Here is an 18,487-nt window from a genome sequence, read left to right as displayed (position 1 = left end):
CTGTAGGCACCTGAGAAAACAATGATTGATTAAGAATTAAGGAACCTTACAGAAGAAAAAATTTCAAGAACAAAATCTTGAATAAAGGGTTGGAGTTTACAGGGAAGAAAAAGGACAGGTCTTCCCAGTGTGCCAGGTTTGGGGAAACTCACCAGAACTCCCTTCCCTGGAGAACCATGTAGGATGTGGTGGCCTGAGAGTGGACTTCAGGAGACAGACTAGGAAGCCAAAGTGCTTCTGACCTTGCACACAATCAGAATTCCACCATATTCAACTGATATGCACCAAGCACAAAAGCCATTTTATCAGGTCAGATCTACAAGCTGAACTAAGAATAGATCATTTCAACCGATGAGCTGTGGTTTTAGTTTTGGGGTCATGTATAAATAAGGCACAGTCTGCCTTATTCAGAGTCTGTCTCACTAAGGCCTATGAGACTAGTACAGGTTGACACATCAGAAGCTTTTGCATATTTCAGAAGGGCTGGTGGCTCTGTTTCTGAAGTGCACAGCTGAGTGCTCCCCTACAGAATTAGTGGCTATGGACTCTGAGTAGCCCTCCTGTGTTGCCCATACTACTACTATCTATGTGGGTAGAGAAAGAGGTTCCAGGGCAGTGTATCTGCTCTTTGAAGTGTCTTCTAGTCTGAGCTTCCATGGCACCCAGGATCTCCTTCATATGCATGTCCTGCCTTGTCTACCAGTGACCTGGACACAGGCCAGCTTTTACACTTCCTTTGGATGTTTACATACTACTGTCCCCCTTGCAGATGCCCCATGCCTCAGGGTTTCGTAGAACCCACCCCCAGGAAGGTGCCTTTCTGTTGAAGTGTGGTGAGGAAGGTTGTTGATTAAATTGCTGCATTGTCCCTTCCCTGCTCAGGATCCAGCAACAAAACTCCAGCCCTGAGAAATGGCATGTAGTCATCCCAGCTTGCAGCTGACACTTGCTGGAAATAAATGTCACTGGCATGGGTTCAAGTTCACCTGATTGGGACACTGATCTTGCCCACAACAACCAATGGGTAGAACTCGACCTCCGTAGCTCTGGTCACCAGAGACTTATTCTCATTTTACAATGAGTTAAAGATCTCAGACAATAGCAGAGTAAACCTCCCTAGATACTCATGTGAGGAGACCCAGTTGCCACGTATCGACCTTCGTCACATGTGATGTGGTGCATGACGCATTGTGCAGGTTTCAGTGAGAAGCAAGACTGCTCCCTGATCTTTGAAACATTGAGATCTAGTATCAGATACAAAACACAAGCATACTTATGTAGTCTCACTTTAGGAGGTTTGTATTTTTGTTTTTGAATGAGACACCAGGTCCTGTAGGGCCATGAAAGGGGTCTTGGTTTTTGGTAGAAGCACTGGCTGGAAGTAGCCCGGAGATCCTGCAAGGGACAGGCATCTATTCTGCTGTGCTCCTAGAATCCAGGCTCCTAACACGTGGCATGGAACTCCATTAACCTTTGCTGTTCAATACAGCCCCTCCCAAAGGGCACAGGTAGAGGGTGTGACTACAGGTCTCAGCCACAAGAGACTTACATACTAATGAGATACCTGAAGGCCAGAGGGTGTAGCCAATTAAGCATTCTTCTCCAAACCCTCCCCCTTTCTCTCTCCTTATTTAACTCAGGTCTGCCCTGTGTTTCATGGGGGTGCACCTAGACCATCTATCACACACCATGGCAATAAAACTCTTGGAACTCCGGACTTTCTCAAGTTATTGGGACCCATCATGGAAAGCCCCCCTTGGTTTCCACTGCAATTTTCCCACAAGGTCCTGCTGTGTAGCCCAGGCTGGCCACAAACTTGAGATTCTCTTGCTTCAGTCTTTCAAGTAGTGGAATTGATACTCCTCCTGGCTGCTTTTTGTACTTTAAATGTATACATGTTTCCTCGTTGTTCTTTGTTTTTTGTTTTCAGGCTAGTTTTCCTAAGCTGGCAAAAGGAGCAACTGAGGCAGCTGGAAATGGAAGAAACAGAGGCTTTGGAGGGTGTGATACCACACTCAGGTAACAGCCTTGACGTGATCTTAAGTAGGACCTGACTACTGTTGTCTGGTCAAAGGCTGAGACTCCATCCACAGCTGTTGTCCCTGGCTCTTTTAGTTCTTACAAGTTAGTAAGAACCGTATGCCAGTCTTTAAAACAACAAAGCAGTGTATTCATAATGAATGGCCTATTCAACTATGAATTATGTATGAGAGGGTTCTTACCTTAAAAATAAAGTTCCTAGAACATGAGTTTGGAGTCTATGAAATCCAAGGAGGTGTGGTGAGACCCTTGGAATAAGAGCAGATGGCTTTTCTTAGAAAGGGAGAGACAGGCCTAAGAAGTGTCTCATTGAAGGATGAGTCCCTTTGGAGTCAGTGCGGGCAAAGCTCCTCCCTCAGCGGCCTGGTGGAAGGTCTCTTGGGCCACAGCAAGTGGCTCTTTGAGGAGGCCTCATAGAGGTAGCTCCCAGGTACAGGAATAGGGGTGTACCAAATCATCCTTGTTTTCAGAGCTGAGGAGAAAAATGTTCCTCGCCATTATGGAAACAACTCCCTTAGAGAAAATGAAATCAACTCTTCCAGAACTGTGTGGGTAGCACCCATCACCTGAAGCCTGCCTGCATATACAAAAAGAGCTACAACTTGCAGGTCCTTGGGCTGAGCTTAGATTAAGGAGGGAACCCTCTGCTTTAGCAATGGTACAAATTGACCATAGAACTGCATCTGTTGGGGAGCTGTTTTCAAAAGTGACACCGCCTGGCTTCTATCCACCCCTCTTAATAAGTTCAGACCAGTTCATTCCAGCTACAATTTAATGATACTCATTCATGGTATAAATCCAAGGTGGAATGTTTTATCCTTTCCAGGTAGTTTTTCATTTGGGGAACTGAGAAAAGAATCATAAACCTGTTACTTTTATCTAAGTTCTTACCCCATGCTCCCACTCACATCAGATTAATTGATGAATAATACAAAGTTAAAGTAAGAGCTCTGGATAGACGGGGGCTTGTTCCTTGTTTTATGCATATGGCTAAGAGACTGTGTGAACATTGTTCATGTAAGAGTCCCTGAGTTACAAAGTAGACACCCATTTATGCTATTTCACAGACGACTGTGCATGCATCCTGGCATTTTGAGCTGCTTCCTGGAACAGGGTCTTCAGCGTTTGGCATACAGCTGGCCCAGGCCTTTGGGTAGCGTACTCTTCTCTGCCTCTTCCTCTCTGGCTGAAGCCACAGAGCCAGCAAACATTTCATATTTAGTTCTAATTCAGTCCTGAAGTTGAGCCAGGATAGATTCCTCCAGTTGAGATCAATCATTTCCTGGGATGAAAAGATCCAGTGAACAAGCTTTTTCATCGGTGGCAGCAGAAGCATGAGGTGTCAGCCATTCAAGCTTTGGCATGTATGTGACTCTGCACTGGTAACTGACTTCTATGGTGTATGAGCTGGCTCCAGAAGGCAGCAGAATCTGTGCTAGAAGAAGCAAGACTCAAGAGGTGGCAGGAGCAGGGAGAGAGAGAGAGAGAGAGAGAGAGAGAGAGAGAGAGAGAGAGAGAGAGAGAGTATGTGTGTGTGTGTGTGTGTGTGTGTGTGATGTGTGAGAAACCCACATCTGGAGCCCAGTGATGTAGGCTGCTACCCTGGTTTCCCACTGAAATGCTTCATTAATTCATCAAGGAACGTGATCTTCTTAGGCCACTCTAAGCTTTGGGGCCTTATACCCTCTTACATGAGCTCAGAGTAGCACCTCTTTGGACCAGCTGTTGCAGTTCACTCCAAGGCTTTCCCCTGGCAAACAGCAAGCAAGCACTGGGTTAGGATACTTTCCAGCACTTTTGCCCCAGAAACCAACCCATTTCCTCCTTCTAGCCAGGCAGCACCAATAAGGTGTATTTGTAAATCTAAAACACAGCTTTCCTTAAGTGTATGGCCCCGAAAAGCCTTTCATCTCATAATCAAGTCATCATGTTAGCAAATGACTGCTGCAGGCTTCAAAGATCTACTGCTCCTCATTTTGATTTTTTTTCCTGCTTAAGGAAGTAACTGCTAATGTCTGTTGGTGAAGAAGTGTGGTGCAGGGGTGGTTTCCCCAATTAAATCTCCAAAAGCATCTAATCTAATCTAATCTAATCTAATCTATCTATCCATCCATCCAACCACCCATCCATTTATCTATATCCTGACCAAAGGCAGTTTCTCCTCCCAATCCCTCCCCCACCTTCCTCTAATCCCCACCCCATCCACTCTTCCTCTGTTCCTCTATAGAAAGGGGCAGGCCTCCCATGGATATCAGCCATCCGTGGTATATCAACTTGCAGTAAGATCAGGCATCTCCTCTCCTATTAAGGATAGATGAGGCGACCAGTAGGAGAAAAGGCAGGCAACAGTCAGAGACAGCTCCTGCTCCACTGTTGGGAATCCCACAAGAAGATCAAGCCACACAACTGTAACAACATATATGCAGAGGGCCTAGGTCAGCCCCATGCAGGCTCCCTGGTTGGTAGTTCAGTCTTTGTGAGCCACTTTGAGTCCAGGTTAGTTTTCTTGTGGTGTCCTTGACCCCTCTGGATCCTGCAATCTTTATTATTATTGCTATTATTATTATTACTATTATTATTTTGTGTGTGTGTGTGTGTGTGTGTGTGTGTGTGTGTGTGTGGTATTAGGGTCTGAGTCCAGGACCTCATGTGTGCTCGTTAAGTACTCTACCACTGAGCTATACCCTCATTCCTTTATTTTCACCTTGTGTATGCATACATGATGTATGCATTTGAATGTGTTTGTGTATGTGTGTGTGTGTGTGTGTGTGTATTTGTATGTGTGCACACATGCATGTGTGTAGATGTGCACGTGTGGGCATATACATATGGAAGCTAGAAGTAAACGTAGGCTGCTTTCCTCAGTTGCTGTCCACCTTATTTTTATTTTTCAGCTTTATAAATCATAATTGATAAATAATCCACATAGTATACAGTTTGCCTGTTTGCACAATTTGACAGATTTTAGTCCATCACTCTCATAGGCCTGTGACACCGTCACCACTTTTTATTTTAGAACATTGTTTTGGTCAATTTCATAGGTGCCTATAATGTGCTGTGATTACAGTCCACTTTTTTTTCTTTCTTTCTTTCTTTTTTCTTTTTTTTTTTTTTTTTTTTTTTTTTTTGAGACAGTCTCTCATTAGTCTGGAGCTTACCAATTATGCCAGGCTGGCTAGCCAGGAATCTCCAGAGATCTGCCTATCTCTGTCTCCACAGTGCTGCGATTAAAGCTAGCCCATTATAATTTTTATATAAGTGCTAGCAATTGAACTCTGGTCCTCCTCATCCTGTGTCACAAACATTTCACTGATTGAATCATCCCCCCCTAATTTCTATTTTAACCTTTTATTTTGAGATAAGCTCTTACTAAGTATCTTAGGCTGGTTTAGAAATCACAGTCTCTCTGCCTCAGCCTCTTTCGTAGCCATGGACCACCAGGCCCAGCTGAAAGGCATCTATCGGTGGGGGAATCCCTAAACTGTTTCAGTGCTTCTGTTTATCACCCTGTCAGTCTCAGAAAAGGACTCTAAAGTTTAGCAGCATTTGCCCTGGTTACATGCTTGCTTTCACCTTTATTCTGTTTCTGGTGGAGCTCTTTCCTCATCTGCAAGGCCTGTTTGTTTCCCCATAGGCCCTGCTTTGAAATTTCCCCTCCTTAGTGAGTGGATCTCCTAAAACTTACATTTGGTGAGCAGTATCCAGCTATGTTGGTTTCTGAGAACTTTGCACCTGGAGAGTAACGTTGAAACCAAATTCTTGGTGGTTAATATTGCTTCTCAACTTGACAAGACCCAGGATCAACTAAGAGACCAGCCTATGAGCACATCTATGAGAGAGTTCCTGCATTGGGCTAATTGGGGTGGGAAGTCCCCACCCTGAATGTGCCTGAATGTGGGTGGCACCATTCCCTAGGCTGGAGTCCTGGACTGAATAAAATGACAAAAGCAAGCTGTGCCCTGGCATACATCACTCCTTGCTTCCTGACCGTAGATATGATGGGACTGTATGCCTTGCACAGATAATACAAAAGTCGCTGATATAAAGTGCAACCAGTACAAGGACCTGAGAATTAGGTCCTTAATTGGGACAACCCCTCAGAGCTGCTTTCCAAACATGCAAACAGGCAAGTGGAGATAGCTGGGGTGCTCTGAGGCATTTTGATTGTGTGCATTGGCAGAGCTGAGGCGAAGATCCTCAGCCCACCCTCCACCTGTAATTCTGTATATTCTCTGTTTATCCCTAGTTGACTTCAATTTGTTTAAGGAACCTGCGAGGAAAAGACGCAGGTCACATCGAGACTGGCAATTCCAAGCATTTCCCTCTGCAGAGCAAAGTGCTCTTAAGGAATGTGAGTGTCGTGAAATGCTGATGTGGACCATGGGGCAGCACAACTCCGTCTGTTACAAACATGTACAGATGCTCAGAGAGAAAGATGTTCAGTTCTGAAGGCCAGGAGACATCTCTGCATAGACTTGCTCCATAGAGTCTCTACGGAGTTCTGTAATTTGGCTGTTTATCTCCAGGCTGATCTGAGGAGGAGGGGTGTTATCAAATAGCCTTCTCCTAATGAGAAGACAGTCTACAGATGGTTAGCTAGGCGCCTTGGTGGGTGTTTATACAGCATCTGCAGAAGAGAATGATCTAGAGGGCTAAAGTCCATGGCAATACTTAAGTAAGTTCTGTGGTAAGGAGACACAGCGTGTGCTGGTCTGTAGAGGTGGGGTCACAACAGACACAGTGAGCGCCTGTCTCTGGTGGCAGACAGCTTGCTCTCTGGTTTGATCAGCTTCTCATTTCACTGAGCTTTCTCCGTTCCATGTAGTATTCAGCAGCCTCCTTTGGAGACTTGGTACTTTTACTCTGCCAGGTACATCCCAGACTATCCATTTCTGTTGATTCCAGATGAAAAACTGGAGTGTCGGACCAGGAGGGTTTTGAGCAACACTTATCAGAAGTTGATTCAGTCTGTCTTCCTGGATGACAGCATTCCCAGTGGACTCAAGTATCTCATGTGAGTCTGGAATCTACACCTTCCAATCTGATGCTACCCTCCTCCCCCAAGAAAAATGGAAAGTGCTTTTAATTAGAAGTAGCATAGAAGGATAGAGAGAAAATCTCTAAGGCTGAGGGCTTTCTTTTTAAAACATTGATAGTAGCCCTTTGTTGTGTGGTCACTGTTGACAGCTTCTCTATTGTGTACTTTACAAGCCCACAGTTTCATTTCATCCTCTTAATGCCCCTATAAAGTAGGAGCTAATGTGATTGTCCCATTTATACTGAAGCTGATGCTCAAGCCAAGTCATGGAGCCAAGTCACACTGTGGGTAAGTGGAAAGGCTCCAAACCCAGCCAAACCATGTATTACTGAGTTCATGAACTGTTCATGCAGAACTTGCCCAGAAGCCTCTGGGAAAGTCAAGGACGTTGTTGATCTTGCTCATGGCACTCTGGGATGCTTCTCAGACTTCTGCATGAGTTTTGTTTGAGACGAGAATATGCAGCTTCCATGGAATACAGACATATCTATGTGGACAACAGAATGTTTATGGAGAACTATCTTTACCAAGCATTTTTAATCTAGTTCCATTTGTTCCCCAGCCCAGGTCTGTGTAGTAAACAGGGAGTAATAGTCCCCCCTTTTCAGAGAACAGAAGGGTACAACCAGTTGCTCAGGACTGAAGCTTGGTTTCTTTGCATTCTGTTCTGGTATGCTCTGTGTTATACTTATACTTCATGTATATTTTGGAATGGATGCAGAAACCGGCTTCTTGCCTTGATTGAAAAACCCCCACTGGAGCCGGTCTACGTGGGGCTCTTGGGAATCACTGGAGCTGGCAAGAGTTCTCTGATCAATGCCCTCATCCAGCAAGCGATGTTTCTGCCAGTGTCTGGAGAAAGTGTTTGCACATCATGCATCGTACAAGTGAGCTCTGGCTGCTGTGAGCAGTATGAGGCCAAAATCCACCTTCTCTCCGATCAGGTGTGCTGGCCCTCCCTCCTCCTCTCCCTTCCTATCTTTTCCTTCTTCTCCTTTCTCTTGCTCTTCCCTCTTTTCCTTTCTTCCCTGGATTTTTTTCTCGAGCCACCATAGATGGTATTCACATTTGCTGTAAGTGCAGCGCAGGGTTTGGGAGATGGCTTTGTTGGTAAAGCGCTTGCTACGCAAGCATGGGGCTTAAGTTTGGACCTCCAGCATCCATGGAGGGTAAATAAGCCATATGGGTCTGTAGTCCCAGCACAGAGGAGACAGTGATACTCACTGGCAGGCCAGATTAGCCAAATTGGTGAATTTCAGTGAGAGACCCTGTCTCAATCAATCGATCAATAAATGTGGAGACGTGATCAAGGAAAACATCTGTTATCAACTCCTGCCTTAATACACATGGGGTACACATGTACACATATGCACAAATAACTATAGCATGCTTATCTAATGAAACACAAGGAAATGAGAGTATTCTGCAGAGTGAGATGGGGCTTCTGGCTCTGGTCCTGAGGCAAGTCCTAATGAGACCCTTGGACCAGCTATTCCCCCCTTTAAGCCTCTGCTTTTCCCTTACTCTAGTTTCCTTTCTGCTGCTGTGACAAACATCATAGCAAAGGCTAACTGAGGGGTGGAAAGGGCTTATTTCCTTGCACTTCTAGGTCACAGTCTGTCATTGAGGGAGGTCAGGGCAGGAACTCCAAGGCAGAAACCATGGGGAACTGCTGCCTGTTGGCTCGCTCCCTGGCTAGCTCACAGGCTCATCCTCAACTTGATTTTTATGTAGCTCAGGGCCACTTACCCCAAAAATGGCATCATGCACAGTAGGCTTAACTCTCTTTCATCAGTTCAGAAAATCAACAGTCCCTCATAGACATGAGCATAGATCAACAGTCCCTCAGGTGAAGTTCCTTGTCTCGGGTGACTCCAGGCTGTTGATGAAGCCAACCAGGACCCTCATTTACGGGACAAGGGATTTGGGGTGGCTAGTTTAGATTTCTGCTTGCAACCTCTGACCCTCCTTGGGGCCCTTGCTCCACATTCTCTTGTTACCATCCCCTACCCCTGGCTATCACTCTGTCATGAGCAGTATGTCCCTGCTCTTCCTTGGCAGGAGTGGAAGGCAGAACTGAAGGACTTGACTAAACTCCTGCACAGAGCAGAGCAGTCCCAGGAAGAAGAGGCAGACACCTGGGACAGGGACGGTGCAGCAGCAGAAGCTGCCCGGAAGCTTCAGATACTCTATGGCCATGGGGCCGAAAGGAGGCGCTACGAGGATTTGCTAAGGGTGAAGCCCAGAGGGAGGATTCCCAACTCGAGAACCATCACTCTAAAGGCAGAGGAGGTAGTGTCAAGATTTATTTTTCTCTTTTATACATCTTATGTATAACACTTGAATCCATCCAGGGGAATCGTCCAAGGTACAGTGAGTAATTTTTGTTTTATTGGAAATAAGCTGATACCCAAATTCAGCATTATCCACTATCCAAGGTATCTTTCATTGTTTATGCCTATAGATTGTAATTATAGATTTGGATTTCCAAATGGAGATTTTATACTTAGAAAAGACTACAGTCAGTTGAGAATGAATTTGGGATGGCTTTGACTAAAAATGAATATATGTATAGTTATTATATTCTATATATCCATTATATGTTACTTTATATCATTCATTATATTATATAATATATTACATATGTAAAGTCTTAAACAAGTGAAATTTACTCATTTTCTCATAAAAGGCATTTGGAGACAATATTGTCAGCCATGTAAAATTCAACATCTCTGTGGTGTCCTTGGCCTTCCATGGTGCTTTTTGTCTCTGAAGTAGTTATACGGTTGCTACTGAAGTGCCAGACATTGCAGCTAGTCTCATGGAAAAAAGTAGATGAATGTTGCCACCAAATGTATCTCTCCTTCCAGGAAGTGAAAACATTCCCAGAAACACCCTTGATAAGTTTGTGTGTGGATGTCATTGCTCAGGACCTGGCTGAATGGCTCTTCTTAGCTGCTCTAGACAAGGCAGGAGCCAGACTTGTCCTGAGTGACTTAGATCATCTTCATTCCCTTAGCTCCCCAAACAGCTGGACATCAGCTGCTATGAATGAAGACTGGGATGTTCATTCTACTTCTAAAATTGGCACATATTTTACTAAGCTGAAATTCAGAATCTGTGTTGAGACAAAATATCTGTGAAACCAACACTCAATTTATAAACACTGTACATTAAAACCCTAGGTTTCCCTCCCTGCCCTAGGGCCAGCCAAATGGCCTAGGAGCTAAGGTACTTGCCAACAACCCCACGATCCAACTTTGATCCCTGAAGCCCACGAAGTGGAAGAAGGGAACTGACTTCTGCAAGTTGTCCTCTGACTTCTACATGTGCCCTGTGGCATGCATATGTGTGAACTTACATGTGTGTATGCATGTGCATATGTATGTGTGCATACTTGTACATACACATACATACATAATTTTAAGCAATTTTTAAAAAAGAAACTTCCTTCTTCCTTGTTTTCTTTCTGGGACATTCTGCAGACATTGATTGACAGTGACCACTGTATATTCCAGCTTTTCTGCTCTCTGAAGTGTCCCTTACTGCCAGCATGAATGTGTCATTATTCCCAGGGTGTCTGAGCAGGAACAGGAGAATGAAAACTACCGCCCTCTCCCATTTACTGTTGAAATGTTCTAGAAAAGCCTACATGTCAAATGATTATACACACACACACACACACTTGGAAGTTTTTTTAAAATATCTTTTAAAAGATCAGTTTTCTGATCAATTTTTAATTTGGAAAATATGATTGTTATGTCATGATTAACTTTCTATAATTATCCATGAAATTTCCAGTAATTAAATTCTTCACAGTTGCCTTTTGCCATGTGGAAAAAATATGCTTTAGGCAAAATTTAGAAAATCACATTAATTTTAAAAGCAAATGGAATTTAGGAGATAAATTTAGTATCCTATAACTTTGCTGGACTCCTCTTCCAAGCTGAGTTGGGCTGCACCATCTGAAAGTTAGGGAGCTTTCTAATATTCCTAACTGTCTTGAACTCACTGTGTAGCCAAAGCTGATCTTGAACTCTGGATTCTTCTGTCTCCATCATCTGAGTGGTAGGATTACAAACAGATCTCAGTTTATGCAATACTGTAACCAAACCCAGGGCTTTATGCATATTACATAAGTACTCTATCAGTTGAGCCACATTTCTAGCCCCACTGAGTTTTAAATATTTATTAGTGTGTGTGTGTGTGTTTGTGTGATTTTTTTGTGTGTGAGTGTGCATATGTGTGAGTGTGCACCACCATGAAGTCTGGAGGAGGGATTCCTTAGAGCAGGAATTATAGGTGGCTGTGAGCTGCCCAGTGTGAGTGCTGGATCTAAACTCTGTGCCTCATGATTGAGCAGCAAGTACTCTTATCCACTCAGACATTTCTCCAGCCTCGACTGAGTTAAGGAGCTTAAACGTGCTGGTCTTCAGAGCCTTTCTAGGCTCTCAATATCTAGGTTCTTGCAGAGACTATGCCAGGCTTCTTGATGTCTATTGTCTAAGGACTTCCCACCCTCCCTCAGCATCCCTTCAAGGATTCTGCATCACAGCCATCCCAGGATAAAGAGCCATCAGCATGATTAGTATGTGCAACCTGTTCTTCCTTTGCAGGCAGGAGAGCTATCTGTCAAGCTGGACCCCTACATCAGAACTCAGAGGAGAGACTGGAATGGAGAATTGGCAGAGACACAAATCTGGCCCTTAATCAAATATGTGGAAGTGATTCTTCCCAAATCTGCACTGATCCCAAAAGGGGTTGTCCTGGTAGACATTCCAGGCACAGGTGACTTCAACAGCAAGAGGGATGACATGTGGAAAAAGGTGATTCTTCTTCACAGAGCTCATCCCTCATCCCTCTACTACTCCACCCCTTCAAAGAAGCAAGTTGGGATTCTGTGAGCTTGATGATATTTAACTCTTTCATGTTCTGTGTTCTGGTGTTGAACAGGGCAGGGGCTGTACACTGGTGCCCACAGAAACTGGGGAAGAGGAATTGTCAGAGGGAGGTTTGTAGCTGGGACAAGTGTATATGGTGTATGAGAAGAACAGCCACAGAGAGGCTCAAAGGGAAACAGAGGAAAAGGATACCATGGCCGTGAGCACCAAGGAGGCTGGATTAGTGAGTTTTCTGTTGCTGGAATAGAATGTCCTGACAGAAAGCAATTTAGGGGAGGAAGAATTTGTTTTTGGTTTGGTGTACAGTTTCAGAGGGGATACAGTTCACCGTGATGGAGAAATCATGGTGTCAGGAGCATGGGGCCAACCTAGCAGTCAGCAAGCATGAGGATCATACTTCATCCTCACATGGGGGGGGGGGGGTTGGTGGGAGAGAGAGAGAAACAGAGACAGATACACAGACATGAAAGACAAATACACAGAGAGAAATATCACACACACACACACACAGAGAGAGAGAGAGAGAGAGAGAGAGAGAGAGAGAGAGGCAGAGGGATACTAATGATACCAGAAAGTGGGACTGAACTGTCAGAAAGGTCCCATAGCTTCCCCAACAACACCAGTGGCTGAAAACCAAGTGTTCACACCTGAGCCTGAGCAGAGCATTTCCCATTCAAACCATAGCAGAGACCAAAGGTGCAAGACACAGAAGTCAGTCACTGAAGAGCCAGGGCTCTGCATCTGTACTGGCAGGGTGGGGAAGGATGATGCTCCTTGGGGCCAGAGGGAAGGTCATGAGATGTGTGCGGGAGGGAAGAGCTGAAGGGAAGCCTGGGGCTGTCTGCCTTCATCCTGCTGCTTCTGAGAAACGGGAAGGGAAAGAAGGACTAGGCTGTTCTCTGAAGAAAGGGCAGGTGTGGTGGGAACACAGGTCCCCAGCTGGACGGGGACAGGAATGGATGACCAGTGTCACCATTGATTGCTAGTAGCATAGCAGCTGTTATAAAGAACTCTTGCAGCTCTGCCTATATAGTCATTCCCACTAAGGGAGAAACTGCAGTTGGACTTGACAGTGGAAACTGTGAATGTTCAGAGAAGGAAAGTCACTTCTCCAAGGTCAGCAAGTGACAGAGATTCACTGATGATCAGGTTCTTAACCTATCCACAGGGCTCTATCTGCCCCCGACCCTGCACCCACCCATTTTTTTTCTCCTCCTTTAGGCTGTTCACGTCCTTTGCCATGGTCAGTGTCTCTGGACTGGCCATGTGAACTTTAGTTTCTCTCTGGTCTTCACCCCAACCTTGGCTAGTTTCAGGCCAAGCAGAGTGACAGGTGGAGAGGGGCTAGCTCTCCCTCTGGATGGAACAAGACTGTAGCTAGTGTGGATGTACTGGGCAGCTTATCAAAGCCAGTGGATCTGGCCTGGATCCTGTTCCGAGGAGGTTGGCTACAGGGACAAACTGGTTCCCAGAGTGCTTTGCTTGGCCTCACTCCCCTGCATTCCTGAGGGTTTTGTTGTTGTTGTTGTTATTGTTGTTGTTTTTGACAGCCTCTCACAGGAAGAAACTGAAGGTACCCTCTTCAGAGGAAGAACAGTCTGTAAGGACAAGGCTCCTTGCCACCAACTCTGCTGTCCCTAAAAAGATGACAATAAATTTAGATGTCCTGGCTCTGCCACCTAGATGTTGTTGCAAGACCTTGGGCATTGTTACCTAACTCTAATTGGATGCTCATTGTCATCTTTGAGAGAGATGAGGGTAGGGTTGGCAGACTGTCACCTCATCCCTCCTCTGAGGTGAGGTCTGGTTGATTTTGTTTTGTTTTTTAAGTTTTTTTTTTTTTTTTCTGTGACTTCAATAACTGGAACTACAAGATCCTGGTAGTTAGGGCCTTAGTGTGGGATCTGACATTTAAGCACAGCAATTTTTAGGACTGATAGCATTCCCCCTCTTACTGCATGTTTATTAAGGGCCTGTAGCTTGCTTAGACATGGAGAGACAAGGGTAAGTCTGGGAGCTTATCCTCAAGCAGCTCCCAGACTGATGGCCTACAGTCTTCCATACTAAAGAATGTACATTATCCACCATGGACACTGAAGAATCCCAAGTGTCTCTAAGTTGACTTTGAGAACAGGAAGTGGGTGAGGGAAGGCAGCAATCATTTTTATATTGTCTAAATGTTGGTCTATTCCAAACAGACAAGGGTCAGAATCTAAGCATGTGTGGCTCTGGGTGTCTCCTTTACTTCTCAGGGCCTGGCCTCTTCTCTTTAGAGGGTTTTGTCTAACTCATGGACATATTTTTTTAAACCACAATCTATAGAACAAAAGGCTTGGGGTCAGAGAGAGGTGGGGAGGCACATGCAAAAGATGTCATCAGATCTTTCCCTCCTGATGAAGCCAGAGTACTTCTGTGTTTAAAATGAAGCACACTGGACCTCTTCAAAGGCATTTGCCAGGAGCTAGCGTCTGAGTAAAGGGAAGATACACAGCTCTACCTTTTCACAAAAGCAGCTGATGGAGGGATGCCTTGGAGCAGTGAGGGGCAGTGCACATGGACCACAGCAAGCAAGTTAGGAAATGGGCCTAGCCACAAGTTCTGCCACTCATCAGCTATTTAGCCTTGGGGAAAACTAATATCAAACTCACTGCCATTAACTCAAGGTCCCTCAACTTTGTAACATTTGAGGCCAGATAATTCTTTGTTATAGGAAAGTCTTCTGGGTATTGTAAGCTGTTTAGCCTCTGACTGTCAGTATCTCAAGTTGTAACAATTAAAAATATCTTCAGAGGGGCAGGAGAGCATATTTTCAGCAGCTAAGCATATTTTCTGCTGCTCTTTCAAAGGACCTGAGTTTAACTGTCAGCATCCATGGCCATTGGGCTCACAACTGTCTGTAAGTGCAGCTCCAGAGCATTGGGAACTCTCTTCTTGCCTCTGTAGGCACCCATACATACAACATATACACACACAATTACACACACATGATCACATGCATTCGTGCATGTACTCACACACATGTACACATACACGCATGCATGCACAACTAACAACACTCTTTAAAAATATCTTCAGATGTTCCCAAGTATCCTCTGGAGTATAGGACCTTCCCTAGTTAACACAATTGGTCTGAATCAGAATAATGAGAGTATTTTCAAGTGACAAACCAGACATACCTTTATGTGCAACGTACTGTGTTGAAAACTGAAAATCAACATGTCTTTCGAGTCAGATCAGCATTTTACGAATTCAGAGGTAAGACAGATAGTACATTGAGAAGCATGTCACAGGGCCATGCATAATTGTCACACAGAAGATGAACATTTAATAAAGCAGTGTTGATGCTATTAATGGCATGTTCCATGGCCTTTGAAACATGAATTATATGTTATCTAGCTTCTTGCTAGGTAACCAAAGATAGTTTTGAAGAACCCTCTCCTAGAGGGTAACTGAGGTAACCCACATGACTGATGGGTCTGGGCCTGGAGGGCTGAACTGTACGTAGAACTCTGTCAACCATTCTGCAGGAAGCCAGGAGTCCTGGTGGGTCAAGAGATTGAGATTCTGTGGACTCTAAGGTGCAAGGCCCAGAGAGCCCTTCCCTCTAGGTAACAAAGAACTGCCCTGAGCAGTCCAAGAGGAGCTGTAGTGAGAGGTGACCTGTGTAGGATGTCCAGGAGAGGTGGTCTGCTCACCTGTGGTAATCCAGTAAAGAGCCTTGAAAGACTAATGGAGACCAAGCTAAGTGTGTCGCCGGTGCACACATGAGTGCCCATGAGCCACTTTCTTGGCTAGTGCAAACAGTGAAGTGGGAACTCCGAGTGCGAGGCAGGAGTGGGGGAGGAAAAGTGAAAGATCCATCACTGAACTGCAGTCTCTATAACTGAGATGCTACCACATTCTGGCCCTTGCTGTGGGCGTGCCCTGTAGACCATTGATAAGTGTTCCGTGATCTGGGTGATCAGCGACATAGAGCGAGTTTCTGGAGGAAAAGCTCATGAAGACCTTCTGAGTGAGAGCATCAAAGCCTACCAGCGTGGTTTCTGCAAGGACATCGCCCTGGTGGTCACCAAAACCGACAAACTCCACTTGCAGGAATATCTCAGGTATAGTGATGAGCTTGCAAGGTTTTTGGGGCCATCCAGCCTGAGGACTTTCTTTCCTGGGTTCTAGTTATGGAAATGATCCAGGCTTTGCCAAGTGATTATTGGGGATGAAAGAGAAGTCTGTGCAACTTGTTGAGATGTCAAGATGCCTGGGCGGGTTGGCTCAAGAGGTGGAACCATGTGCCACTGTGAGGGCAGTTCTGTGCTAAGCCACTATCTTCTGCAACTATGAGGCACCACTCAAATGCACAATATAGAAATAATGCTTTCTCTCCCCAGAGACATGGAAATGTAGGTTTCCTGCCACCAGGAGGAACATACCATAAAACTATCCAGCCATACCTGGATATCCATCCCACAAAAGCCTGGTGGAGCTCTCCAGTGCCAGGTTTTACTTCAGTATTGTTTACTTTAAAGATTTTTTTTTTAAACTCAAAACTTGAAAAAATTGGCCGAAAGATTTTAGAATGCCAGTTTAATGTCTAAGGATGAGAGGTGTGTATTAGAGAGCTTGGGTTGGAGAGCTTGGTGGAAATTAATCTCCTTGTAGCTCTGCCCCCCAATAACTAGGGAGAGGTACAACTTGTCTTTCATATTGAGATCCCCCTGAGAGTGAAAAAAAAAAAAAAAAAACCATCAGAACAAATGGCAAACAGGCTGTGCTGAGCGCACAGTGTGAGGTCACATGATACAGTGTCAACATCATTGGGTCATTGATGACTCTCTGCCATCATCCCAGGAACTTGTCCCATCACCTGTCCCCTGCACATTCTTCCCAGGCTCACCAAAACCCAAGCCTAGCTGCTTTCTCTAGGACTTCTTTTTCTCTTGTGGTCTAGGTCAGAACTCTAGCTTCATCACCTACCCCTACAATCTGTCCTGCCGACTCCCTACCACAGAATTTCTGAAACTCACCTGTTCCCCATGCCAACAATAGAGCCAGATAACATGAAATATGTTGGGAACTGAGGATTGCCTCATTTCTGTGAGGGCCGTGTAAAGGAGAGTTAAAGGCTAGAGAGGGACAAGCCCAGGGCTACATGAACTCAGACTGAGGGGGGCACCCTCTACTTGGGACAGGAAGTGAAGTTACAGGACATTTCTGAGTGCAAAATATGGGTTACCATTGAGAAATAAAGGCTCCCTATCCAAGATACTATTAGAGGATCAGGATGGGGGAGGAAGGGAGGAAGGGAGGGAGAGAGAGTTGAGTCAGAAGAGTTTATTCAAAGGCTAAGGGGCATGTCTGTTTATACTGCTTTCAGGCAAAGTTGTAAATTTGCTAGAACATAAAATAAAAGTTTAGTCATTGTAACAATGTCTTATTTTATTTCAGGGAAAGAAAGATGGGAAATGTAAGTATGGACCAATCATTCTAAAACAGATTTATTTTTACTAGCGTGTATATGGGGTGTGTGCGTGTGCGTGTGCGTGTGCGTGTGTGTGTGTGCGCATGTTATATAAGCATGGATGCCTATGGAGGCCAGGAGAAGGCACTGGATCTCTGGAACTGGAATTACAGGCAGTCGTGGTCTGCAGAAGTGGATGCTGGGAACCAAACAGGTCATCTGAAATAGCAATAGGTGCCTTCCACCATTTTGCCATCTCTCCAGCATCTGGACCAGTAACTGTAAATAATACCTTTTGTGTCTGGTGGTACATAGTCCTATAAGCAAACACTAGAGTTTCTGGGTGCCCTTATCATTGTTCCACTACTGATGACCCTGGCCTTTGGCTGCTTTGTTTTCTTTCTTATTCTAGCAAGCTATTCAAAGTCAGAGAGAGGCTATTCTGCAAAGAAATGAAATAATCAAACTGCAAAGGAATAGAATTCTCAAGGAGAAATTGAAGGTGAGTTTGCAGTTTTGCTGCATGTTCTTTTGCTTCCCAGTCCCCAGATACAGAGAAACAGCTGTGTATTTGGTCTTTTGTGATATTAAGGTTAAGAGCTTTGGAGTAGGCAATTTACACTTAAGTTAGTCCTACTGCTTGATGAACTCTGTGACCTTAGGCATGTTAGAGTACCTCTTTGTACCTCTACTTTCTTGTCTGTGAAATGGGGAGCTAGTACCATCTCCCTCACAATTAGTGAATTGAGGGTACTGTTTCCTGGAAAAGTCAGAGTTGACATTCCCTCTCCCCTCTCCCCTCTCCTCCCTCTCCCCTCTCCTCCCTCTCCCCTCTCCCCCCCTCTCCCCCCTCCCCCTCTCTCCCCCCTCCCCCCTCTCTCTCTCCCTCTCCCCTCTCTCCTCCCTCTCTCCCTCTCTCCCTCTCTCCTCCCTCTATCCCTCTCCCCCTCTCTCCTCCCTCTCTCCCTCTCTCCCTATCTCCTCCCTCTCTCCCTCTCCCCCTCTCTCCTCCTCTCTCCCTCTCTCCTCTCTCCTCCCTCTCTCCTCCCTCTC

At 45.1% G+C, this 18,487-nt stretch overlaps 1 protein-coding gene across 2 annotated transcripts in view; it reads left to right on the top strand.

The window, feature by feature from the left end:
- Positions 1-18,487, top strand: part of Nuggc (nuclear GTPase, germinal center associated) — a 44,083-nt gene that overhangs the window by 3,970 nt on the left and 21,626 nt on the right. For both annotated transcript variants that reach the window (XM_076930831.1, XM_076930830.1), the window contains exons 2-10: positions 1,931-2,019; positions 6,287-6,391; positions 6,946-7,054; positions 7,800-8,022; positions 9,140-9,370; positions 11,695-11,904; positions 15,910-16,085; positions 17,422-17,440; positions 17,847-17,936. In XM_076930831.1, the coding sequence (XP_076786946.1) occupies positions 1,977-2,019; positions 6,287-6,391; positions 6,946-7,054; positions 7,800-8,022; positions 9,140-9,370; positions 11,695-11,904; positions 15,910-16,085; positions 17,422-17,440; positions 17,847-17,936 (1,206 nt within the window). In that variant the 5' untranslated portion in view covers positions 1,931-1,976. The remainder of the gene's footprint in view (positions 1-1,930; positions 2,020-6,286; positions 6,392-6,945; positions 7,055-7,799; positions 8,023-9,139; positions 9,371-11,694; positions 11,905-15,909; positions 16,086-17,421; positions 17,441-17,846; positions 17,937-18,487) is intronic.

The sequence above is a fragment of the Arvicanthis niloticus genome, chromosome 3 (assembly GCF_011762505.2).
Source record: "Arvicanthis niloticus isolate mArvNil1 chromosome 3, mArvNil1.pat.X, whole genome shotgun sequence".
Classification (NCBI taxonomy): domain Eukaryota; kingdom Metazoa; phylum Chordata; class Mammalia; order Rodentia; family Muridae; genus Arvicanthis; species Arvicanthis niloticus.
The sequence above is the reverse complement of the archived record's forward strand: the minus strand, read 5'-3'. Positions and strand labels throughout refer to the sequence as shown.